The sequence below is a fragment of the Parasteatoda tepidariorum genome, chromosome 9 (assembly GCF_982258835.1).
Source record: "Parasteatoda tepidariorum strain Cologne lab strain chromosome 9, Ptep-v5.0, whole genome shotgun sequence".
NCBI lineage: Eukaryota > Metazoa > Arthropoda > Arachnida > Araneae > Theridiidae > Parasteatoda > Parasteatoda tepidariorum.
The window spans coordinates 12010581-12034871 of record NC_141763.1 but is presented as its reverse complement, the minus strand read 5'-3'; the positions used below and the strand labels follow the sequence as shown (position 1 = coordinate 12034871).

Below are 24291 nucleotides of genomic sequence, written 5' to 3'. Positions count from 1 at the left end.
TGCGTAGCAATTCTCGGGGGTTGGCGAGCGTTAGCGAGCAGGGGGCGGAGCCTCCTAGTTAGTATAAAGTGGTTAACAAAATTAATTTATCTCACCTTAATTAACTAATTTATAGTTAATTTATGTGACAGGCCATACATTTTTCTTCATAGTAATCCTAGTTTTAGTTCAATAATTTTCCGACAGCTGGCTCTGCAAATTCTGTTGAGAGTTCTTTCTATTGCGTTTTGATGCATGCGTTAGATTGTTTTCATGTAACAGGATCATTAGTGGCAGTGGGTTTGAGTATGTGTGTGTTGCTTTTCTTTTACACTTATTGTCTTAGATGATGTACAGATAAACTAGGGTGATAAATTAAAACTCTAAAAAAAATTTTTTATTTTTCACATTATATATACATTATAAGTTCAGAGAATTCCTCAGCTTTTTCAAAACAGTTTTTCAACAGCTTAAACAAATCTAAAAGTGGAGTGTTCAATTTATTTCTTTATATTTTTGAAGAAAAAAAAATAAAACATACAGGGACCTAAAAATCCTCCTCCTAATTTCAAACTGATGAAGGATACTATCTAATCATCAGAAATAAACAAAAGAAAAGTACCGACAAAAAATTTAATCATAGATAAGAGGAAGAAGCCTTATTAGACATAAATTTTGAAAGGTAGAGAAAAGAATTACAGAAAAAAATGATGTAATATACTAGAAAAATATGCAAATCATAGGCGGCGAAATTGGTTTCAGGGGGTAAGGGCCTCCCTTTGAATTTCCATACATTGCGATGTCATAAAATTCTTTCCCAAGTTGGAGTGCTACTTCAGTTGGGGAAATAATTTGCGAATAAAGCTATTGTTAAATATGTATTAGAGCATTAAATTATATATAATATTATTACAATAATATATTGTTAAATATGTATTATAGCATTAAATTATATATATAATATTATTATAATAATATCTTGTTAAATATGTATTATATCATGAAATTATATATATAATATTATAATAATAAATTGTTAAATATGTCTTTATTACTATAATTTTTCATACAAGAAAATATTTGTCTCATAAACTATTGTGAATTGAAACAAATTTAGTCTCGTGAATCGACCAGCAGATTTAAAATTCACAGACCCAAAAAAAATAAAAAAATAAAAGAATGTTTTTAATGATTTTAAATTAAAAATACGATACAGAAGCTACCAGAGTTGGGCGTCGATTACAACTGTAATGGATTACAGATAATTACTGGATATATAATCAATTACTTGTGATCACGATTACTGGTAACCGCGATTACATGTAATCATAATTTTTGATTACATCAGAGTAGAGTAGAAATGTAATCTATAACATTTTTCAGGTGCAATAACCAATTACTAGTAATCATGATTACAAATTTTGATTACAACGGTAATCGTGATTACAATACTCAATTACAGTAATCAATTACTTGTAATCATGATTACAAACATTCAAAATTTTGATTACAACTGTAATCTTGATTACAAAATCAGTTACTTGTAATCATGATTACAAGCAACCAAGAGATATGATTACATGTAATCCTAAATTTTGATTACTTGTCATCATAATTACCCGTAATCGTTTTTGTTGTGATTACTTGTAATCGCAATTACTTGGAATCATAATTACTTTAAATAATTATTACTGCTGCAAAAAAATTATGTTATCTTGTAATCATGATTAAAGACATGGGGAACCAAAACTAACATTTTAACAAAAGGCTTTACCCTACCACTAGGAATTATCTGTGACGTTTCACTACACCTACGTATTTTGGATTAATTTTTTTTTTTTTTTTTTTTTTTTTTAACAGAGCTCGTGCTTGACTTTCTTAAGAAATAATTCACTACCATGCGTAATAAATCTGTGTGATTAAATAAGAATTCTTTGTTTACACACTCGATGCTCTGATTTATCTCAAGTTATTTGTTTTTCCTTTTATCTTTCAAGAAAGGCATTCTTGAGAAGAAAAGAAAAAAAAAGATGCCGCCAACAGAGACGATATTTTGAAGAGGAGTCAACACTATAAGCTCAGGAATTATAATTGAATTAGTCACTTTCACATCTAAAAATACCTTCATCAACAAAATATATTTTACGCATGAACGCGTTTTTCTTATATTTTGTCAAATACCAAAAACCGGTGGCGTAGAGTTTTAATATATGTTAGAGCGGATTACCGGTCATCTCTCCTTCTAATTTTTATATATATATATATATATATATATATATATATATATATATATATATATATATATATATATATATATATATATATATACAGTGGTGGCCAAAAGTGTGGTCACTTTTTGTAAGTTTCATGCTTTTCAACTTTGTGTGCTTGTAGTATATGTTAATTTTCACTTAAATACAAACGTTTATATATCAAACTGAAGGTAATTTAATGTAGAATTTAATAATAAATACAGTATTACAATATCTGTATTACAAGAAAAGTTATGCAATTAATAGTAAGATCTATCTTAGATTCGCATTTTTTTAAAGTGATACTTACACAATCAATACTTAGTAGGATAACCCTTAATTTTTAACACAGCTTCACAGCGTCTTTTCATCGAGTGAACGAGTGTTTGGAGTTCATCTTTCGTAATCACATGGTGCAAAGTTTCAATTATAGCTTCACTTAGTTGTCTTTTATTGGATGGACGTTTTTTTCGTACAAGAATTTTCAAACGTCGCCACAAATTTTCAATTGGATTGAGATCAGGACTGTTTCCTGGCCATGGTAATATATCTATGCCTTTATTTTGGAACCATGCTTTGCATACTTTTGCTGTGTGGCATGGAGCTGAATCCTGCTGAAAAATAAATGGTGCGTTGTTGGGGAAGAGATCCCCGATGGAAGGTATCAATTTTGGTTTCAGGACAGTTTCGATGTATTTTTTGGCATTCAGGATGCCAAATCAGGCCGAAAAAAATACACAAGTGCTACTACCGATAGAAAAATTAAATGGCTATGCCTTCAAGATAGAAAAATGGCATCGGATGCCATTAGATGTGAAATGAATGCAGCTGGTATTGCAGTAAGTTCAAAAACAATAAGAAGAAGGTTATCAGGATTTGGACTACAAGCTAGAATTCCAAGGAAAAAACCATATTTAAATCAAATCCAACGCGAAAAACGAGTTAAGTTGGCAAAAGAACACATTAAATGGTCAGAAAATCAATGGAAGCAAGTAATCTGTAGTGATGAGAGTAAAATATCGCTCTTTGGAAGTGATGGTAGAAAATACGTCAGACGTAGAATAGCCGAAGCGCTTCATCCTGATTACATTAAAAATTAAGGGTTATCCTACTAAATATTGATTGTCTAAGTATCACTTTAAAAAAATGCAAATCTAAGATAGATCTTACTATTAATTGCATAACTTTTTTTGTAATACAGATATTGTAATACTGTATTTATTATTAAATTCCACATTAAATTACCTTCAGTTTGATATATAAACGTTTGTATTTAAATGAAAATTAATATATTCTACAAGCACACAAAGTTGAAAAACATGAAACTTTCAAAAAGTGTCCACACTTTTGGCCACCACTGTATATATATATATATATATATATATATATATATATATATATATATATATATATATATAATACTAAACGTTCAAATTGCAAAAAATGAATAATGAAAGCTTTTTTATATCTACATCCTACTTACCGTACAATAGTTCATTATTCAAGTAATGTTTAATTTGGGGGGGGGGGGGAGGGGTTGTCCCCCGAACCTCCCCATAACTACCTCACTGCCAAAAACTGAAGAAGGGATGATGTCAATTCCTATCTACAGGATTGAAAATTAAATCGTTTAATTTATGAATCATGTTCGCGTAAGCAAAATATTGCTTTTAATAATACATTCGATGTCTTAAGATTATATATTTGAGATTATATAAAATACAGTCTACCACCGCCTACAAACACCCTGACTAAAATGATGCTAAGCTGATGATCAGCTAAAGTAACAACAGTTTTACTATTGATTTATGTGCGATAGTGAGTCTCAGATTTAAATTTGAAATTTTTATTACAAAATGGAACATTTTGAGCCACGATGGCTCAGGGAATAGAACATTCGCCTTCCAATTAAGTGAACCGAGTTCGAATCCCGGCGATGGATGGTCGATACGAATTCCACACCGACCACAGTGTTGAAGCATAATATCCTCAGTGGTAGACGGATCATGGGTTAGAGTCCCCTTGCCGTTAGGCTAACCGAGGGAGGTTCTCGCGATCTTCCTCTCTATGCAACGCAAATGCGGGTTAGCTCCATCAAAAAGTTAACTTTCTCCCAATGCTGGATCCAGAAGTTCCCTTGTCTTCTGGATTGGGTTCAAAATGACATGGCCACGGAGTTGAACATTAGTAGTCGTAAACCCATAAAATTGGGTCGGCTGTTCAACGACGGTTATAAAAAAAATGAACAATGATATTTTTTTTTTAATGGCGGGCACCTACCTAGGTCTATTTCTCATTGGCCTCCGAAGTGCCAAAATTGCTACCTCTTAATCCAGTGGTCTACTCTTTTATTCAGAATTGCTACTCAGTTACACAGTGGGCACCTGTGGCTAAGGCACAACGGTGGAGTAGCGTCGCCCACGTCATACAACCACAAACACGTTTACAGGGCGGGTTACATTCACGCAGAAGAAAGGACACAGAACACACGTAGGGAGTGAGGGCAAGTTACATCCATGCCTATGGTGGGATTCGAACCCACAATCACTGGCCCCGTAGGCTAGTAGAGTAACTACCAGACCAGTGATCGGCACACTAATTATTATTAATCGCGAAAATGAGTTGTAGATTACAGTATGATTAATATTTCATAATTTTTAGAAATTAGAATGCAAATAAATGTTGAGTAGCGTAACTACCACTACTACTATTAAACATCAATTCACTAGTACTAACGTGATTCAATCGTCAGGGTGCCTTTTGATAGATGGATGTTGACATTGTCGAAAAAATCCTCTCCCCGCCCTGTTGAAAAACTCAATTTAAAACGAAATTAAATATTATGTTATTGACCAGACACAACTTACCTGTCTGTATATGTCGAATCATCCACTATTTTTTTTTTTTTTTTTTACTAAAAGCATGTTTTTGTATTAACGTATTAAAGTGTGCATGAAGAAAGAAAATCTAAACAAGTTAAGAAGAGAAACAACTAGAAATAACTGGCCTCCATTTCCGTATTTCGAAACCAAATAGACTAAACAAATAGCACTTGATTACAATAGATTTGCTGATTATTTGCTCCATTTGAAAAGACAAACAGCTACATTAATTAAACTCCCATAGATCAAATGAGTTTCCATTCAACGGAATTCGTTATTTCTTTTATATTATAAAAGAATAAATATTAAATCACTTTTTCGTTTATTTTTTATTGAACAGAGAAATCACATAATGTGGTCATTAATAAATGAAAAAAAAACATACGTTTGGTTATCATAACTCATAAAAGTTATAAAGCTGTTATTTACCTGCGAATTAATTATTACTAACGGTAGATGGAACTAAATTCGATCTCCAATGGCGGCTCACCCCGCTTCAGGTTACCAGCATGTCAAACAAGTAAAGGCAACCAGTGCGCAATGTTCTGTCACAGTAATGACTTTAGTCACGAAATTGTGGTGCCTTAGCACTATCATCTTATCGTTTTTATGCATTTGACTTCATGACTTTTTCTAACAATTATATACAGTTAATATTCTATTATTTATTTATTTTTTGTATTTTGTTTGTTTCGAAAAATACTTGTCGCATACCTATTTCTACCACACAGTAGACCGGGAGAACAGTATATTGCTTTATAAGGTTATCGGATCAGAAATGACGATGCAATTGCGTGTTCTACGTATTGCATTCGATGAGTTGCACATTTCTGCAGAGACTGTTGCTATTTAGTTCAATCGGAATAACTGTGAATTCAAATTTCAAGAAAGAAGCTAACATTTTAGATTGACAATTTTTTGTGTCAGAAATAGTGACAAAAACTAAATGTTTTTGGTAAGTATCTTATATTTTATGTTGATAGCTTTACTTCATTTCTAACCAACTGTTAGTTTTTACCCAGAAAAATGTCGAAACAACCGAGGCAGCACACGTTCTTAAAAGAAATTACAGTAATTATAAGAATAATGATAAGAATTATAGAAAATAATAATAATCAGAAGAAATATATTTGCGGAAAATGTACAAAAGAAACACCTTAGTACAGTGTTCCCCAACCTTTTTATCACTGCGGACCTGTCAACGTTTGATAATTTTACCGCGGCCTGTAGGAGGGGGTGGGGACGTTGATTGTTTATATTTTAGATTATTTTGATTTATTAATTTTAATTTAATTGTATTTAAACATGCCTTCAAAATAAAATACAGTTACACCAAAAAATAAATATAAAGTGATTTAACATTTTAATTTACTAGAACAATAAATTAATGGGAACCCTGAGTTTGTTTCTTTGCAATGAGATGGTTCCATCTGGGGGTAATCGTTTCAAAACGTTAAAAAATTTATGTCACTACCTTAAGGAACCCTTTTTTTTTAAATAAATAAAATAATGGAACACAGATATTTTTAACTTTTGGTATAAACCTAGGAATTTAAATTCAGTTTCAATGAAATGTGCGGCCCGGTACCATTTGATCCACGGACCGGTACCGGTCCGCAGACCGGGGGTTGGGGAACACTGCCTTAGTATATGTAAAAAATGCTTTGAGCAATGAATTAAAAATTCTTATTCTTTGTGTTTGTAATACATAAAAATTGGCTATATATAATTTCGTTTAATTATAATTTTTTAGTTTATTTCCCTTCTAACATCCATATTTCATACATTCAATCAAGAAGCATAAATACCGATCATTTGTTCGGCTGTGGTAGAAATAGAAATATTAAGTTTTGATATGTTTAGTGTAAACATCCGATGAATTTGTATTTATTCTATAGCTTTTGACATTCCTATTACCAGGAGTCAAGTGCGTTTATATCCAAATATGGCTATTGCGAAAGCTTCTTTCATTCCGGGACCTTTCATGTAAAAAGAAAAAGATGGAAACTCATACAGTTGCAGACTGCGAATGTATTTATTACGATTTCGTTACAAGAAAAGTTTTAAATTTTTCAAATTTTTATCTTTGATGGAAGTATTCTTTCAAGTAAACACACGCACGTTCAGTCAAAATAGTATTTTCTTCCAAAAAAAATTTTTGATCCTCGACCGCCGAGCATCAATTGGTATTAAGCTGGAGCAAATATTGAGGAATTAAAAGAAGAAAAAAATAATGTCTGTTTAAATAAAATAAAAAATTTATTTGGTTGTCCCTAAATTCCGAAAATAGTAGAAATAGTTAAAGGTTAAACATAATTTAGTTAAGGTATCCATCAGGTGAATGAGCATACTTAAGACAGTGTTTCCCAAACTTATGACTCTTCTGAGTACCGTTTCTAAATTTTTCGTAACGCTGTGTACCACTCATAAAAAAATGAATTTAATTTTTTACTATAAAAATATTGCCCAAAAGTTAAAAATCACAACTGGCTGTTGACACCAATCATTATTAATTGTTAACTCTGCAAAAAATAGCCAATAGAAAAATACGTTATCGTAAATTTTCATGGTTAGTTATGTTTTTAAATAAAATTTTTTGAAATGTTGTTTGTTGCAAGATATTTCGCATAAGAACGCGTACCATCGCTTAACTGTTCCCGTACCGCTGGGGGTACGCGTACCACCCTTTGGGAAACACTGACTTGAGAGAACGTTTCTGTTCCGTGATCGGTTTTCCAATCTGCACTGTTAAAAATTCTTAGGCACGTTGCACCAAAAATTGGTATTCATTCACTGAAATTGCATATATAAAACGGAGCCATAGTTTGGTATTTTCAATATCAGTAGAAGGTTAACACCAAAAGTTGTTTTGAGGAGACAAAACATTTATTTTCATTGTTTCTTTTTCTTTAATAAAAGCAGAAGAAAGCACTCAGATATAGGCCAAGGTTGTTGTTGCTGTTAACCGCTTAACAAAACTATATACACCGTAAGTAGGTTATTTTATGACGTACCTCTAACCATTTTATACCGCCAACCAAATTTAAAACGGCAACATAAAAGAAATGAGCTTTAATGAATGCAAATAAAACATTCACCTACTTAAATAAGTTGATATTTGAAACAAAATGCACGAGTCGTCTCGATACACCGAGATCGAGTTGCAAAGAAAACATGGCGTCGTAAACAAATATCGTTCACCGTCTAAGTTTTGTGTCTTTTACCAGTCAGTTTGGTGCAGTCAGTTGCACCATGGAAGTATTTCTAGATCATACTTCCCAATTCATGTGGTGTAACTGAAATAAAATAATCTTTTATTTAAATAAACGTTGGGATAATGAGAAACTTTGCACCCAATACTGGTTAAAGATTAACCGAGTTTTTTTTTTACAGTGTAATAACACGGCGCAGTGAAATGCGATGAAAATTGAAGGTCGAATGTCAACTTTTTACGTACTTGACCAATAAGTATAAATAGTATTAAAAGAAAAGTTAAAATCCATTGAGATTTCGATCTACAGAAAAACGTTTATGGCATGATAGAGTCTATGACATGCTTTTCTTCGCTGTATATATATACACCAAAGAGCCATTTCATTATGACCACCTTGCTAATAACATGTAGGACCACCTTTAGCCCTCAAAACTGTGAGCATTGATTCCACAAGGTGCTGATAGGTAGTCTGAGGTATCTGGTACCAAGCGCTCACCAACTGGTCCCTGAAATTCCCTCACATTGCTAGGAGGTAGCGTGGCAGCACAAATTTGGTTTTCCGTAGGACCACAAATGCTCTGACACAAAAGTCAGTGGAATGTTCCTCGACGATTCGACCCTTATGACATGGTGTATTATCCTGTTGGTAAACACCATCCCTCGCAGGAAAAGCTGTTGCCATGAATGGGTGAACCTGGTCTGTAATTGTGTTCAAGTAGCTTACAGACGTCAGGGATTGTTTTATGAGGATTATGGGTCCTAATGTGCCCCATGAAAACATTGTTTCTGGGCGAGAAACCATGAGAACCTGGGCGAGCCCATTGTTATAGATGGAGGGTGGTCATAATGTAATGGCTCTTCGGTATATATATATATATATATATATATATATATATATATATATATATATATATATATATATATATATATATATATATATATATATATATATATATATATATATATATATATATATATATGTGTGTGTGTGTTATTAGTTCAAAATAACCACAGCGCTGTGTTTACAACAAAAAATCTATTATAATTTTTTTTAATTGAACATGTAATAATTTTTTATTCTTATATTACGGATGATATTCACGCAATTTGTTGGGGGGAAAAACTCACTATTTATTTCCTCCTTCACATTTCGTAAATAACCATCACAATAAAAAATAAAAATCATGAAATCCGTTGTCGAAAAAAAGATCGAGAACGAAATCACGCGAATCGGACTCCTCAAATGAGTGTTTCACTTCAGGATTAGGTTGTTGTAATAAATAAATAATGTATAAAAAAAATAACGGATTTAAAAACTATGGAGAAATTAAGTAGCAATAAATGCCAACAGTTCGATAGAATCATTGCCTTAAAAAGTAAATGCTCAAATGCACGAATCGAGTTTTCCATATTTTTTGAAATACAGCGGGATATTAAAAAAACCATGAGAAAATTGATATCAGCCGAAAATACAATCGAGACATGACATCGATTTGCGATACTATCGGCGTATATTGAGTGCGTCAAAAAGTGATTACGTATCTAAATGCATGATTCAAATATTATACGGGTAAATATCTGTAGAAAAGAAAAAGTAAATTTTTTTTTTACTTTTCAAAAGGGAAATCTTTCTGCAAGAACACTGTAACGTTCTGCGACAATGTCACCGTGTCGCTGCGATTCTGTGCCACTGGGTATATAACCTGTAGAAATTAGTTATTATACAGAATATCTAATGATCAATGTGCAAATTAACTAGGTATAGATCCGTTAAAATATTTCATTTCACGAATTAACCTAGATATTCTGCTCATTACTCACCTGATCACTAAAGTAGGAATTAGATTTTAGCTAGAACAACGTTTCTGTAAACCTAAATTAGCATAATCTTATCCAATTATTTTTCGCTGCTGTCTAAAATAAAAAAATTTAAGTGACTACAATCAGACAATCAATACAGAATCAATCTCCTTGAAAACCTTAGTACAAAAAAAATAAACCGGTTATAAATTTTATTACAATTAAGTTAATTAAAAGAACTTCGTTTATTTATTATTCTATATCTTAAGAAAACTACATCTTAAGAATCATTAGGGGAGAGTGGGGTCAATTGTAACATTTTTTACTTAACTATTTTTAACTAACAAAAAAATCCAATATATTATTAGTATTAATTGACAGACGAGTAAAGTAGACTATCCTCTAATAGAAAAAAAAATAAGTACCTTATTTTAAATGTTATTATATTAGTTGTTAACAATTTTCGACAGTCGTGCACTTGTTACAATTGTCCCCACTTACGGGGTCAATTGTAACAGCTCATAAATTCAACTAAAACATATTTAATTATACATATTATCATAGTTGTGATGTATTTTTTTATCGATCAAAATAGTAGTGATATTTTAGGAGTAAAAATAATAATGAGCAGAGACCTAAAGGGTTACACTTTTAACTTTAAGGGGTTAAAAATCTTAATTTATGCTGTGAAAGGTGACAAATAAAATAATGCACATGCAACATAATATAAATGATATAGGAAACTATTGGTGGTTCTTAAAGAGTTAAGTAATGGTTTGTAAACATAAGATTATTTATTTTCAGCTGTTACAATCGTCCCTTTATTTATTGTTACAATCGCCCCCAAGACGCCATTTCAGCTTTATTTGTTAAAAACAATGCTAGTTAATTAACAAAGCTAATCTTTTTTTTTTGAAATGTTAATTAAGGTGTCCACTTACATATTCGGTTAATAATTTTTATTTGTTCAAACAAAATTACTTTGTTACAATATAATATTCTAATACCAAAAAAAGTTCTTACGTAACGTGAAAATATCTTTTGTTATGCAACTCTTTCAAAAGTACATAAAAATGGTTGCCAGCAGGGGTGTACATGTAGATTTATTAAATACACCTTGTGCGCCACCTATGAACCAAATCTAGAACCCGACACTCGAAATTTTTGCTCTGTTACAATCGTACCCTGTTACAATTGACCCCACTCTCCCCTACTCTCGAGTTTTAGGGGTAGAATATACAACATCAGAGACGGGAGTCATTTAGAGAGCAACACTTGAATGTTTGTGCACGCACGTCACGGTAAGAATGTGGAGGCATCTATTTGATAAAATAAATAACAAGATTTTTTCAATGTTCAAAATATTTTATAAAGTTTGATTATTATCACTGCTACAGAGCCCTAGGCCTCAACCATAAGGCATCTCTCGAAAGGAATTGTTTTAAAAAAGAATTCCTTTACGCCTATGGCAAAATATAAGCTCTATAAGTGATGGATTCCAAAATCAACTCTATAAATCACTGATCAAAGATCTCTCTTTCTCATTTGCTTTTTTATCTCCCCTGTTTCAATAATTACTTGGGTGCATATCTTATCTCCATGGGAACAGCAAACAAAGAAAACAAAAGAATTTGTTTGAGTAGATCACGTTTTTCATTTGTATGTTTATTATAAAAATATATTTAAAAGATCATCGTAATTTATTTCATCGGCTCGAAAATGCGCGTCGTAACACGTCATTCTTACCAATTTTTTTAAAAATGTTCTTACTTCTAATACAACTTTATATATATATATATAGTATGCTCTCTCAAAGTAGAAAGGACGCTGAGTTTTCGAGATAGCAAGTTCAGAACTAAATAATATGTTCTAAAAAGTATAAAAATATATTCTAAGGCAATACTATAAAAAGTATAGTCATAAAACATAAAAATAAGTACTAATAAATATGTACGTAATGATAGTTGTCTAATAAATATATCTAAATACAGTACTAATAATTTTATTTTTAAAAGCAAGACTAAAATAATGATGCATTAAATAGAAAAAGACTCAGTTTACAATAAACTTAAGTTGTGATTTTTCTAAAAATATTCATTTTCTATTTCGTCAAGGTTTTCGAGGCATAGAAGTTCGGATTTTGCATACGTAAATGTACGTTGATATAAATAAGTGATTAAAAAATAAAAGCAAAATGATCACTTACTGCAGAAAAAAACACAAAGCCGTACCCTCATGGGACTCGAATACAGGGCGCTATACAGTAGAGCAGTGTTTCCCAAACTTATGACTTTTGTGTACCCTTTCTAAATGTTTCGTAACGCCGTGTACCACTCATAAAAAATTGAATGTATTTTTCACCATAAAAAAATTGCACAAAAGTTAAAAATCACAACTAGTTGTTGACACCACTCATTTTTAACTGTTAATTCTTCAAAAAATAGCAAATAGAAAAATACGTCATCGTCAAATTTTCATGACTAGCTTTTTTGAAATTTTCGTTTATTGCAAGATATTTCACATAAGAAAGCGCACCCCAGCTGAACTATTCCCGTACCCCTAGGGGTACGCGTACCACACTTTGGGAAACACTGCAGTAGAGCATTGAGACATACAAGTCCCTTATGAAGTCCCCTAGTTCCACAGTTACGGTAATGACACCGGTAAGTCGACCCTTTGGACTTTGTGACTCGACAGATTTAACGTGTACCAGTCACCATTTATTACACGGGAAATCTTAGACCGGTGGGGATCGAACCCACGAACTCTTGGACATGGGTCCAATGCCCTACCAACCAGGCTATCCCGGCCCGCAGTGTCTTGAAAAATGGTTCCTGTGAGCCCCACCATGAGAGGCAACACATGTGGCTGAAGGTTGTCACAAACGTATCGCTGGGCTGTGGACGATTACTAGGGGTGCTCGCGTGTCCAATGTATGGCCATCCATGCAATCACACTAGCTGTAGGACTGCTGCACAGAGTAGCCAGGATAGATACACAGTGTTGCCAGATTGGGCTACAAGTAGCGGATTGGGATACTTTTAAAAGTCCCAGCTACTGAAAATCGAATTTGGACAACACGCTACTTTTTGGGCTACTCATTATTTTTCGAACGTTGCAAATCTTAAAATTGCGCTACTTTTTTTTCTAACAAAGAGTGCTATTTTTTTCCCTTCCCATTATGAAATGATTCTGAAAGTCTACGGTTTCTTTATCTTTTTTAAAAAGGACGTTATTATTTATTGCTGTTGAAAACGCATCCGCTTTAGTTTTGGATTCTTGATTTGTTTTGCTGAGCGGAGTGAAGATGATTTACGAAAAGCGAAATAATCAGTGTGTTTTCCTCTTACAAAATGTGATTATATTGTGCATGATAATAGAATTAAAAAAATATTACATATTCATTTTATAAAAAAACCATTTTTCAACGAATGATTTGTGCGGCTATGTGAATAACGGTGAAGCTTTTGAAAGAAGATTTCTCTTGTGAGCGTCCCCGTTTATTTGATCATTTGCAGTTCACTCATAATTTATAAATTCGGTTATTTATAAGCACAGAAGTTCAAGTTTATTCATCACAGCACTTCTTTTTTCACCTCATAAAAATTAAGTCCGGAAAATCAAATTCATTTTAAGTAATGAGCTAAATGAATAACCTCTTTATAAATCATTCTTAAATCTTAAAAATAATTTAGTTCAAGTGATTCAAATCACGAGATTTGAATAACTGTTTCTCATGAAGTCTCTGTTTCTCTCAGGTCACTGATTCGAATCATGCGATTCGGATCACCGTTTTGAATCATGCGATTAGGATCAATATTCAAGTTAAGTAGTTCAGATCAGTGGTTCAATTCATGTGATTTGAATCACTTTTCAAATCAGAATCATGACATTTGGATCTAGTGATTCAGATCTCATTTCGAATCTAGTTATTAAGATCACTGATTCGAATAACACTACTTAACTAGGGAAAAAATGACCTTATAAATGTTCCAAATAAATTTGTGGTAGGTAAAATATGTTAAAAATCTATAATGTGAAGAAGAAGAAAAATACTAAGTCAATTAAAGCAGAAAAAAAGGTTTAAAGGTTAGATATTCCTTTATGAGTCGTTTATAAATTATAATGAAAGATAATTTATGGGATACTTCATTCTGGAACAATTTCCGCATCTCGACATCCACCGGAAATGGGAATTCAAATACGCAAATATGAACTAATAATAACAGCAGAATGCCGTCCCTCACGATCACAAAAAGAAAAAAAAATGATTATTTAAAATTCAATGAGAAAAAAACAACTCATTGTTTGACAATGCAACGTCTTTGAAGTTATTTCAATTTAATCCCCGTGGCAGAATTTTTTCCAGCTATCTGCGACAAAACTCTCTAGCGTTAATATCTTTCTGCGCGAGATATTTTTAATAATAACAAACATATATGTTACTCATTTAAAATAACAAACGAGCTGTGTTTACTGCTCTTTTGTTATTTTAAATGAGTAACATATATGCTTGTTAAATATAAATATTTTTTAAATGTAAATATAAATATTTTTAATTGAACAGGTATGTTTGTTAAATGTAAATATAAATATTTTTAATTGAACAGGTAATAAATATTTTATTCTAATATTAAGACTGATATTCTAGTATTTTGCTGGGGGAGGGACGCACAAATTATTTCGTATTTTGTAAATAATCATCATAAATTAAAAAAAAGATATTAAAAATCGCGAAATATGCAGTAGTAATTGCCGACAAAAAGGTCGCCGACGAAATCACGTGAATTGGACTTCTCAAATTCGTATTTCGTTTCGAGATTAGGTTATTGTAATAAATTATAACGCATAAAAAATATCGGATTTAAAATGATGAAGAAATCAATAGCAATAACTGCCAAAAATGCGATAGAATCATTGCCTTAAAAAGTAAATACTCAAATGCAATATTCGAGTTTTCCATATTGATTGAAATACATCGGGATATTTAAAATTCTCGTGAAAATCAATATCAATAACTGCCGAAAATATAATCGATACATTTACATCGATTTACAATACTATCGGCGTAAATTGAGAGTGTCAAAAAGTGATTATCTAAATGCATGATTCAAATATTAAGTGTAAATTTCTGTAAAAAAGAGAATTTTTTTTTTTTTTTACTTTTTAAAAGAAATATCTTTTTGGATGAACTCTCCAACATTCTGCGATAATGTCGCCGAGTCGCTAAGATTCTGCTACGGAGAATTTAATAAATACAAATTTGAGAATTTCTTTTAGGCTCGATACGTCGATATATAATTATTATATTAAATCAAATAATCAGGGGTCTGTCCAGACATTTTGTGAAAGGTCCGTTTTTGGTGAAATTGTGAAAAAATTACTCACATTCTTTCAACCAGGGTCCGCTTTTATGAATTTGTGCAAATAGGGTCCGTTATTGCAAAAAAAAAAAAACTTTTTCAAGGAGTTTTTAAATTGTAAAGATATACAAGATTATGCTCAACACTGTAAAATTATAATTAAAAAAATTTAATTTTAAAAAATAAACAACAATTGCTGCTTCTAAATTAGAGATGCAACATACAAATATTTGGTATTTAGCCTATACTGCTGAACGCAGAATATTAATTTCGGACGAATAATGGAAGAATCGTCTGCGAAGACAAAACTTAATTCGTTTACATCCATCTTACTTGTTTTCTGCCCTGGAAAGGGTTTATTCGATTAACAAAATAATAATGAAGATAAACAAATTTGTGAAGGGTCCGATTAAAAGAAAAATCATTTTGTGAAGGGTCCGTTTTTAAGTTAAAATATTTTGAGAAGGGTCCGTTTTTATGAAAAGATATTTTGTGAAGGGTCCGTTAACGGACCCAAATTTCTTCTAAACAGACCCCTGATAATTATTAAAAATTACTTTAAACTAATGTTTTTTTTCTTTATAAAAAATTACTGTACTAATATTTTTCGATTTTCCATAATAGTTCAAGAGCTTAAGGTGATGTATGCAAAAAGGGTAACACTAAGAAGATGTCCTAGTTACACTTTTTTGTGGCTACTCTTAACGATTTGAGTCATAAAATATGAATTGAGATAGTACCGTAGTGCATAAAAATTCGATCTTTGGAACAAAAAAATATTTAGAATAATCTGTTTTTTATTTTGCATTTAAAAAAAATTGTTTGAAGCGTTTACTGGTTTCATATCCTAAAAAGTAAGAGCTTCCGAGGTGAAACTCCTTTACCATCGGTTGTAAAAGTAATTTTAGAATGTGGCGACTAAATTTAGTAACTTTTTTCTTAAATTCAAATAATACCGCTGCAAAATTTGAAATTGAATGAAGAAAAAAAACCCAATTAAATTCTAAATATTATTATGCTAATAATTAACCTAAACTTAACTCAGTGGCGCGACAGCCCACAGAGGGCCAAGGCCTACTGTGCCCCTCTCAGTTTTCTTGACCTTGGGCTCTGGAGTGCAGGAGTAGATGTTCTGGTTAGGTGGTTAGCCGAACACGGACACTAATAATTAGTTGAGGAGATTTCCGTATCGCGATTTGTGACAGAATAATCGCCAAGTCTTGGCTACATCCTGCCAGTGGCCCGCGAGAAACTGGGCGATTATAGTTGGCTCGATAGTTTACGATACATAAATATCCCCTCTTTATAGACAATGCAAGATATACTTTATATTATAACAATCGTTGAACAGCCGATCCAATATTTCCTTTTTTTTTTTATTTTTTAAGTTTACGACCGCTAATCCGTAACCTTGTAATTTTGAACCCAATCCAGCAGACAAGGGAACTCCTGGATCAAGTATTGGGAGAAATTTGCCTTCTTGGAACACTTTTTGATGGGACTAACCCGCATTGACGTTACAAGGAGAGGAAGACCACGAGAATTTCTCACGGTTAACCTGACGGCAAGGAGGCTCTAACCCATGATCCGTCTACCACTGAGGATATTTCACGTCAGCACTGCGGGCGGGGCTAGCGGGATATGGAACTCGTATCTCGCCGAGATTCGAACCCGGTTCACCTCATTGGAAGGCGAACTCTCTATCCTCTGAACCATCGCGGCTATCTTATTGAAACAGCTGTCTTTTAAAAGAACTGCGATCTTTTAAAATGTAATATTTATCGACATTTATTTAATGCAGATCTTGAAAAAATTTTCATCCGAGAAAAGTTAGAGGACGAAAGCATAATATTTATGTGAATATGTATGAAAAATCAAGTGAATGAGAAAAAAAAATATTTTAATCAAAAATAAAATTAATGAAATGTTTCTGAAAAATGATTTTTTTCATGCAAAAACATTCCGTCTACCATAAAATCGCAATGAGAAAATTAAATTGTAACTATTTATAACAAGAATTCTATTTATTTAAATCAATATAGACCAATATCGAAAATATGCCGATACTAAATTTCAAACAAATTAAATGTTTGTTAAGCTTTATTCATTGAAACGATCGATCATCAATCGATGAATTTTAAAGTTTTTACCTAAGCTTTGAATAACTTTTAAAAATGATTTACAAAATTCTAGTTCAATGTTACACATTTCAATGAATTAAAAAATATTCATCAATTTCTGACATAGATTAACGTTTTCTGTCCTTAAGAAAACTACTTAAAATGCAATTTTTAAAAATATACAATAAATAAAAATATTTATATACATTGACAAACAAAAAAATAACATAATTACTAACGGTATAAAGGGAGATTTTCACGAAAAGGGAAACCACACAAAAAACAAGAATATCAGGTCAAAATATTTATTAACAGGAAAATCAAGTATATGAGGACAACTACGAATCCGAATATGAAAAATTCAATTCAATTTCAATTTTGCGTTCGTGAAAAAGAGCGATTATATACGATTTCAAAATAATCATACAAATTATATATTTGTACAGTTTATAAAGTCAGAAAAAAAAATTTAGCAGAAAAAAAAAATTATAAAAATTTTAAAGATATGCGTGTTAGCAGGACAGTACTTCATCAGGGGACGCACTGCCCCGCTAACACACAGGAGCCTTTCTGTTGTCAGTTGTGGAACCAAAATCTGATAGTGATTAAACGTACGCGGGCCCCTAGGCCACTAAAATTTTTTAGGGCCCTCTGATTAAATTTTTTTTCTCATATATTTTTTTTTATATTCAAATATAAAAGTATTTATATGTCTTTTCATTCAAGAAAGCATATTTAAAATTAAAATTAATAATAACAAATTGAATTTCACTTTATTTTGTTAAATTAGAACTAAAACATAATCATACAAGGGCGCCGTCAGAATAATATAAAAAGGGGTGCAACCCTCTAACAAACTACCCCCCCCCCAATTTTTTTTAAAAATGCTTTTTTATTACATTTCGTTTTGTTATTACATATACTTTCATCTGTTATTTTTTCAAGATACATTTCTTCATTGTTAACAAGATAATTTAAAAAAAAGTACGAATTTCTTGTACTTGCAAATTTTGCCACGAGAAACTGTATTGATGGCACTGGCATTGAAACACAAATTACTACAAACAGTATTACTAACGTGTTTGTGCACGCTTAAAATTGGTATTTATTGTGATGATGAAGTTTTACAGTTGTGAGAAGTCAGTTTGTATTATACACCTTTCTTAAACAAAATAATTAATAGAAAATATAATATTATTTATATTTTAAGAAATGAAATTTAAAAATATAGCTTAGATCTCTGCCAAGATTGCGCATAAGAAAAGAATCAAAGATGACTCAGAATTCATTGAAAAAATTATAAACAGATTTGATGAGCAAACAAGACGATTACAATTCCTGTTTGATTAAACAATTTTTTAATTGTTATGTATCAATAATTACTTAATTATTTGTTTTTGAATAAAAGTATTTTTAATAAACAAATCTTATAACATAATTGTTTTTCTGTATCTCTAATTGCTTAAAAAAAAGTCAGGGGGTGCAGGTGCACCTACTTGCACCCCCCTGCCGGCGCCCTTGTAATCATAACATATTATAATCATAAAATATATATTTGAAATTGATTTTTTTTAAAAATTATTTTTTTAAATTTATTTTTAAAAAATCCATTTTAAGGGGGCCCCTAATCATTGGGGGCCCCAGGGCATGGCCTAGTCTGGCACTGATAGTGCCCCAATATCCCATAATGGAAAAACAAATAAGAAAAAGCAATTAGAAAAATTGAAATGTCAACGCAAAGATATATAAATGACAATCACAAAGTAAGTCTTAATAATGGCTAAGTACACAAAATAAGTCATAATAAAGAAACGCCCACAAATAAGAAAATTAAATGAAGATTAAGTTACAAATCTTAAACTTTTTTATAATTTTTATTTTCTGCTAGAATTATGTTTCCGACTTTCTGAATTAAAATAAAACATATTTGGATTTTGCTGCTTTAAGCGCTTCTCTATTTTGATTTATTACCATAAATGTAACAAAACTTATTTTGTCTTTTTTCCGAATTTGTAAATTAGTTTCATTCTTTCACTAGATATCTGTACAGTTTTAATAAATTTTAACATTAATTGAATAAAAGTAGCATGCATATAGATTAATTACAATATTAACCCTCCTATACATTTGGAAGTTTTTCAAATTTACTTACTACCTGGTATAATTAAAATTATTAATTATGACTAATTATAATCTAAAATATGTGATTCTGCGAAGAAAAGTGTGATGTAAACAATAAAATGATTGAATGCATCACATACGCGAACCCAACAGGTAAAAGTGCCATGTCTCTGAAGGGTTAAAAATATTTAATCAGGGTATTTCTCAATAAAAAATAAGCACCTTTTAAGTACTTTTTAAGCACGCAAAAAATATTTTTCACTTTCCAAAAAAATCATAAATAGGATCTGTGCAGTAATAAAAATTATTTTATACTATCGTTAAAAGTTCTTAATTTATAAACATAAAAATCAATAAAATTCAAAAACTTTTCATAATCATGATAAAATAACTAGTTTCTGGTAAATATTGCAGAGAAAATTGGGAAAAATCATGCATTTTTTTTTTGTAATTTAGAGCGGCAATCGACACTGCAAAGAAAAAATCTCTTTTCAAAATAAAGAAAATTAAGAACTTTTTACAAACTCCGAATAAAAATATCTTTTCAAAATAAAGAAAATTTAGCACTCTTTACAAACGCCGAATAAAAATCTCTTTTTAAAATAAAGAAAATGTAGCACTTTTTACAAACTCCGAATAAAAATCTCTTTTTAAAATAAAGAAAATTTAGCACTTTTTACAAACTCCAAATAAAAATCTCTTTTCAAAATAAAGAAAATTTAGCACTTTTTACAAACTCCAAATAAAAATCTCCTTTCAAAATAAAGAAAATTTTGTACTTTTTACAAACTCCGAATAAAAAACAACAACACCTTTAAGGGTTTTTAAAAAACGTAAATCAAAAGTAAGCACTTTTTAAAAACGCTACGCACCTTTTTAATAAGAAAAATAGCACTTTTCCTGGAGAATTTCAATAGCGGGACAAAAGCTAAAAATCAGGAGGATATTTAAATAAAATGTGTACTTACATGTCTGGGGAGAGTGCATCAACGGAATAAATGATAAAAACCCAACAAAGAATGGAATAAAGAATATTGCTGCGCGGGCACATGGCTTTCAATACTTTCCAACCAAACACACTCTATCTCTCTCGAAAACTAGCGACACGTTCTCCGATTCACTCAGGTGAAATGAATGAATGAAAAATACATTCTACTTTCTCCGCGTCACTCTCTCTCTCTCCCTCTCTCGGAGAAAAGAAGTCAGACGCATGCGCAGATCAGCCGCCATAGGTTTCGGTTACCAAGTTTCTTTTAAAACTTGTGTAAGTTGACCACTTTTGGTGCATTGTTTTAGTGGTCAACTTAGACAAGTGGGCAGCTTACAGAGACGGTGGGTCATTGTTTACTTTTTCGTTTCCTATATCATGTTGCTATATATTTAAAAAATTTTTTACTTGACTTAAAAATTTTATTTAGCAAATAGGTAAATGAATATCTTAAGAAATGTGTTTAAATCCGAATGAACATCAATTTGTTACATATAATTCTAATATTTGACTAACTTTTTTTTAAAAAATTATTTCGCTAGTTACGCATGTGAAGTGTTTAATAAAAATAATTTCTTAAAATATCAGAACACGAAAACATGTCATTTGAAAACTTTAACAAAACAAAATTATTTGAACACTTTAAAATTTGTTCTGTTATTACTACATTCACAAGCCTATTTTTTACAAAAGTATACCCTCATTGTTGCTTGGCGCTGTTGTTTGGACTTTACATCAGCCCAATGTTTTGGATGAAAGAAATGGTCAAAACCTGACCTCCTACAGTTTCCCCAGATGGTCAACTCTCAAAAGGGATTAGATTAGCTTCTTACACTTTTAACCAAACAAGAGAAATTTTAACATACATTGCAAAATGACAGAAAATTTTCTGAATTTTTTTTCTGGTCAACTTATGAGGGTTTTAGAACAGAATTTCATAATACTCCTAGACAAAATTGACTTATTTCAGTGGTCAACATACAAGATAGACAGGTGGTCAAGCTGCAAAAGTTTTGCTTCTTTATATTTTATAGGAAAAATTCCGTTCTTGATAATTGAGTTCAACTTATGCAAATGTCCAACTTACAAGGGTGGTCAACTTGGCAGGTTTCACTGTATTTAGTTCTCTCCCCTTGTTCAAATTTTTAGTCGTTCATAAAATGCTTTTGTTTTTCATCCACTCAAGTTCAAATACATTTTCTTTGAACTTGCAGTGGATGTCACTCGAAGTTATTACGGTTTGTTTCAAACATTAATTCATTCATTAAATAGGAATGAGCGAAAAACGAAATGGAATCTACTGATGAGATAAGCTTCAGTCATTGTTTTAAATTTTGCTATGATCGATTCAGTTTTCACATATTTTAAAAATAACATCAGTGATCATTTCTAACTTATAGCTCTATTTGAACAAAAGAAAAGTTTATTGCGCACATTTAAATACTGAATTATTTTGTATTCGCTGTGTCAAATAAATTCATCAAAGAACGTAACGTGTTAGCACGTGTGGACCACGTCACCCAATTGATACTTTTATTGTTATTGATACTTTTATAGACTGATACCACGCTCTTTTTCTTCAATTCCTACAATTAGTTCACACTCTACCTTATTTTTATATACAGAACACATTATTCACTTTAAAGTACTGAAAAATATATTAAAAAAATAATATTAAAAAAGTTTGAATGTTGACCCTCGCAGGGTTTCGTATCCAGGGCCACCGTGACTACAAATCCAACTTGCCACACAGCTTTACCAACTGCGCCACCCTTCATATACCAACCCTGCGAATATTTGGCTTAAAACACCTCCTCCATGTTAGAAAACAAAACTTATTTTGTCCCATTGTGGGTCCACTAATTGATCTATAACAAAATCCTTCGGTACAATTGTTCGATACATTAAACTGTAATTTTGGGCGGAGTTTGAAATTTATAGGTTAATATTATAGGGAGTTACGGGGTGTGATGTGTGCGTGAATGCTGATACGACTTTTGTCCTTTTTTCAGCTATTATTCACACTTTAACAAAGAAAAATAATTCTTTTCACATATAGAACACTTTATTCGCTTTAAAATATTGAAAAGAAGCTCAAAATATAATATAAATTAAAATAAATAAAAAAATAAAAATTATCCGAAATTTTTTCCGTTTATTAGCTATTATTCGCCTTTTCTCATTGGAAAAATAGTTTTTTTTATATACAGAACACTTGATTCACGTTAAAATATCAAAAAATATATTTAAAAAAAAACAATATTAAAAAATAAAAAATTTTTTAATGTCCACCCTGACAGGGTTGCGAGCCCATGGCCAACGGGACAACAAAGCTAATTTTCCAATCAGCTTTACCAACTGCGCCATGCTTCACTTGCCAACCCTGCGAATATTTAGTTTAAAACACTTCCTCCCGGTTAGTAAACAAAACCTATTTTGGCCCATTGTGGGTCCACTAATTGGTTTATAAAAAAATACTTCGGTACGATTGTTCGAAACATTAAACTCTAATTTTGGGCGGAGTTTGAAATTTATAGGTTAATATTATAGGGAGTTACGGGGTGTGATGTGTGCGTGAATCCTGATACGACTTTTGTCCTTTTTTCAGCTATTATTCACACTTTAACAAAGAAAAATAATTCTTTTCACATATAGAACACTTTATTCGCTTTAAAATATTGAAAAGAAGCTCAAAATATAATATAAATTAAAATAAATAAAAAAATAAAAATTATCCGAAATTTTTTCCGTTTATTAGCTATTATTCGCCTTTTCTCATTGGAAAAATAGTTTTTTTTATATACAGAACACTTGATTCACGTTAAAATATCAAAAAATATATTTAAAAAAAAACAATATTAAAAAATAAAAAATTTTTTAATGTCCACCCTGACAGGGTTGCGAGCCCATGGCCAACGGGACAACAAAGCTAATTTTCCAATCAGCTTTACCAACTGCGCCATGCTTCACTTGCCAACCCTGCGAATATTTAGTTTAAAACACTTCCTCCCGGTTAGTAAACAAAACCTATTTTGGCCCATTGTGGGTCCACTAATTGGTTTATAAAAAAATACTTCGGTACGATTGTTCGAAACATTAAACTCTAATTTTGGGCGGAGTTTGAAATTTATAGGTTAATATTATAGGGAGTTACGGGGTATGATGTGTGCGTGAATCCTGATACGACTTTTGTCCTTTTTTCAGCTATTATTCACTCTTTAACAAAGAAAAATAATTCTTTTCACATATAGAACACGTTATTCGCTTTAAAATATTGAAAAGATGCTCAAAATATAAGATAAATTAAAATAAATAAAAAAATAAAAATTATCCAAAATTTTTTCCGTTTATTAGCTATTATTCGCCTTTTCTCATTGGAAAAATAGTTTTTTTTATATACAGAACACTTGATTCACGTTAAAATATCAAAAAATATATTAAAAAAAAACAATATAAAGAAATAAAAAAAAATTTAATGTCCACCCTGACAGGGTTTCGAGCCCATGGCCAACGGGACAACAAAGCTAATTTTCCACTCAGCTTTACCAACTGCGCCATGCTTCACTTGCCAT

At 31.3% G+C, this 24291-nt stretch overlaps 1 protein-coding gene across 8 annotated transcripts in view; it reads right to left on the bottom strand.

Annotated features, from left to right (window-relative positions):
- LOC107451551 (uncharacterized) overlaps positions 1 to 20868 on the bottom strand; it is a 238752-nt gene extending 217884 nt beyond the window's left edge. For all 8 annotated transcript variants that reach the window (XR_015429033.1, XM_087150875.1, XM_087150876.1 and 5 more), the window contains exon 1: positions 20700 to 20868. Coding sequence is in view for 7 of the 8 variants with exons in the window: in XM_087150875.1 (XP_087007001.1) it covers positions 20700 to 20782 (83 nt within the window). In the remaining variant the exon portion in view is untranslated. The remainder of the gene's footprint in view (positions 1 to 20699) is intronic.
- Between the last annotated feature and the right edge of the window lie 3423 nt (positions 20869 to 24291).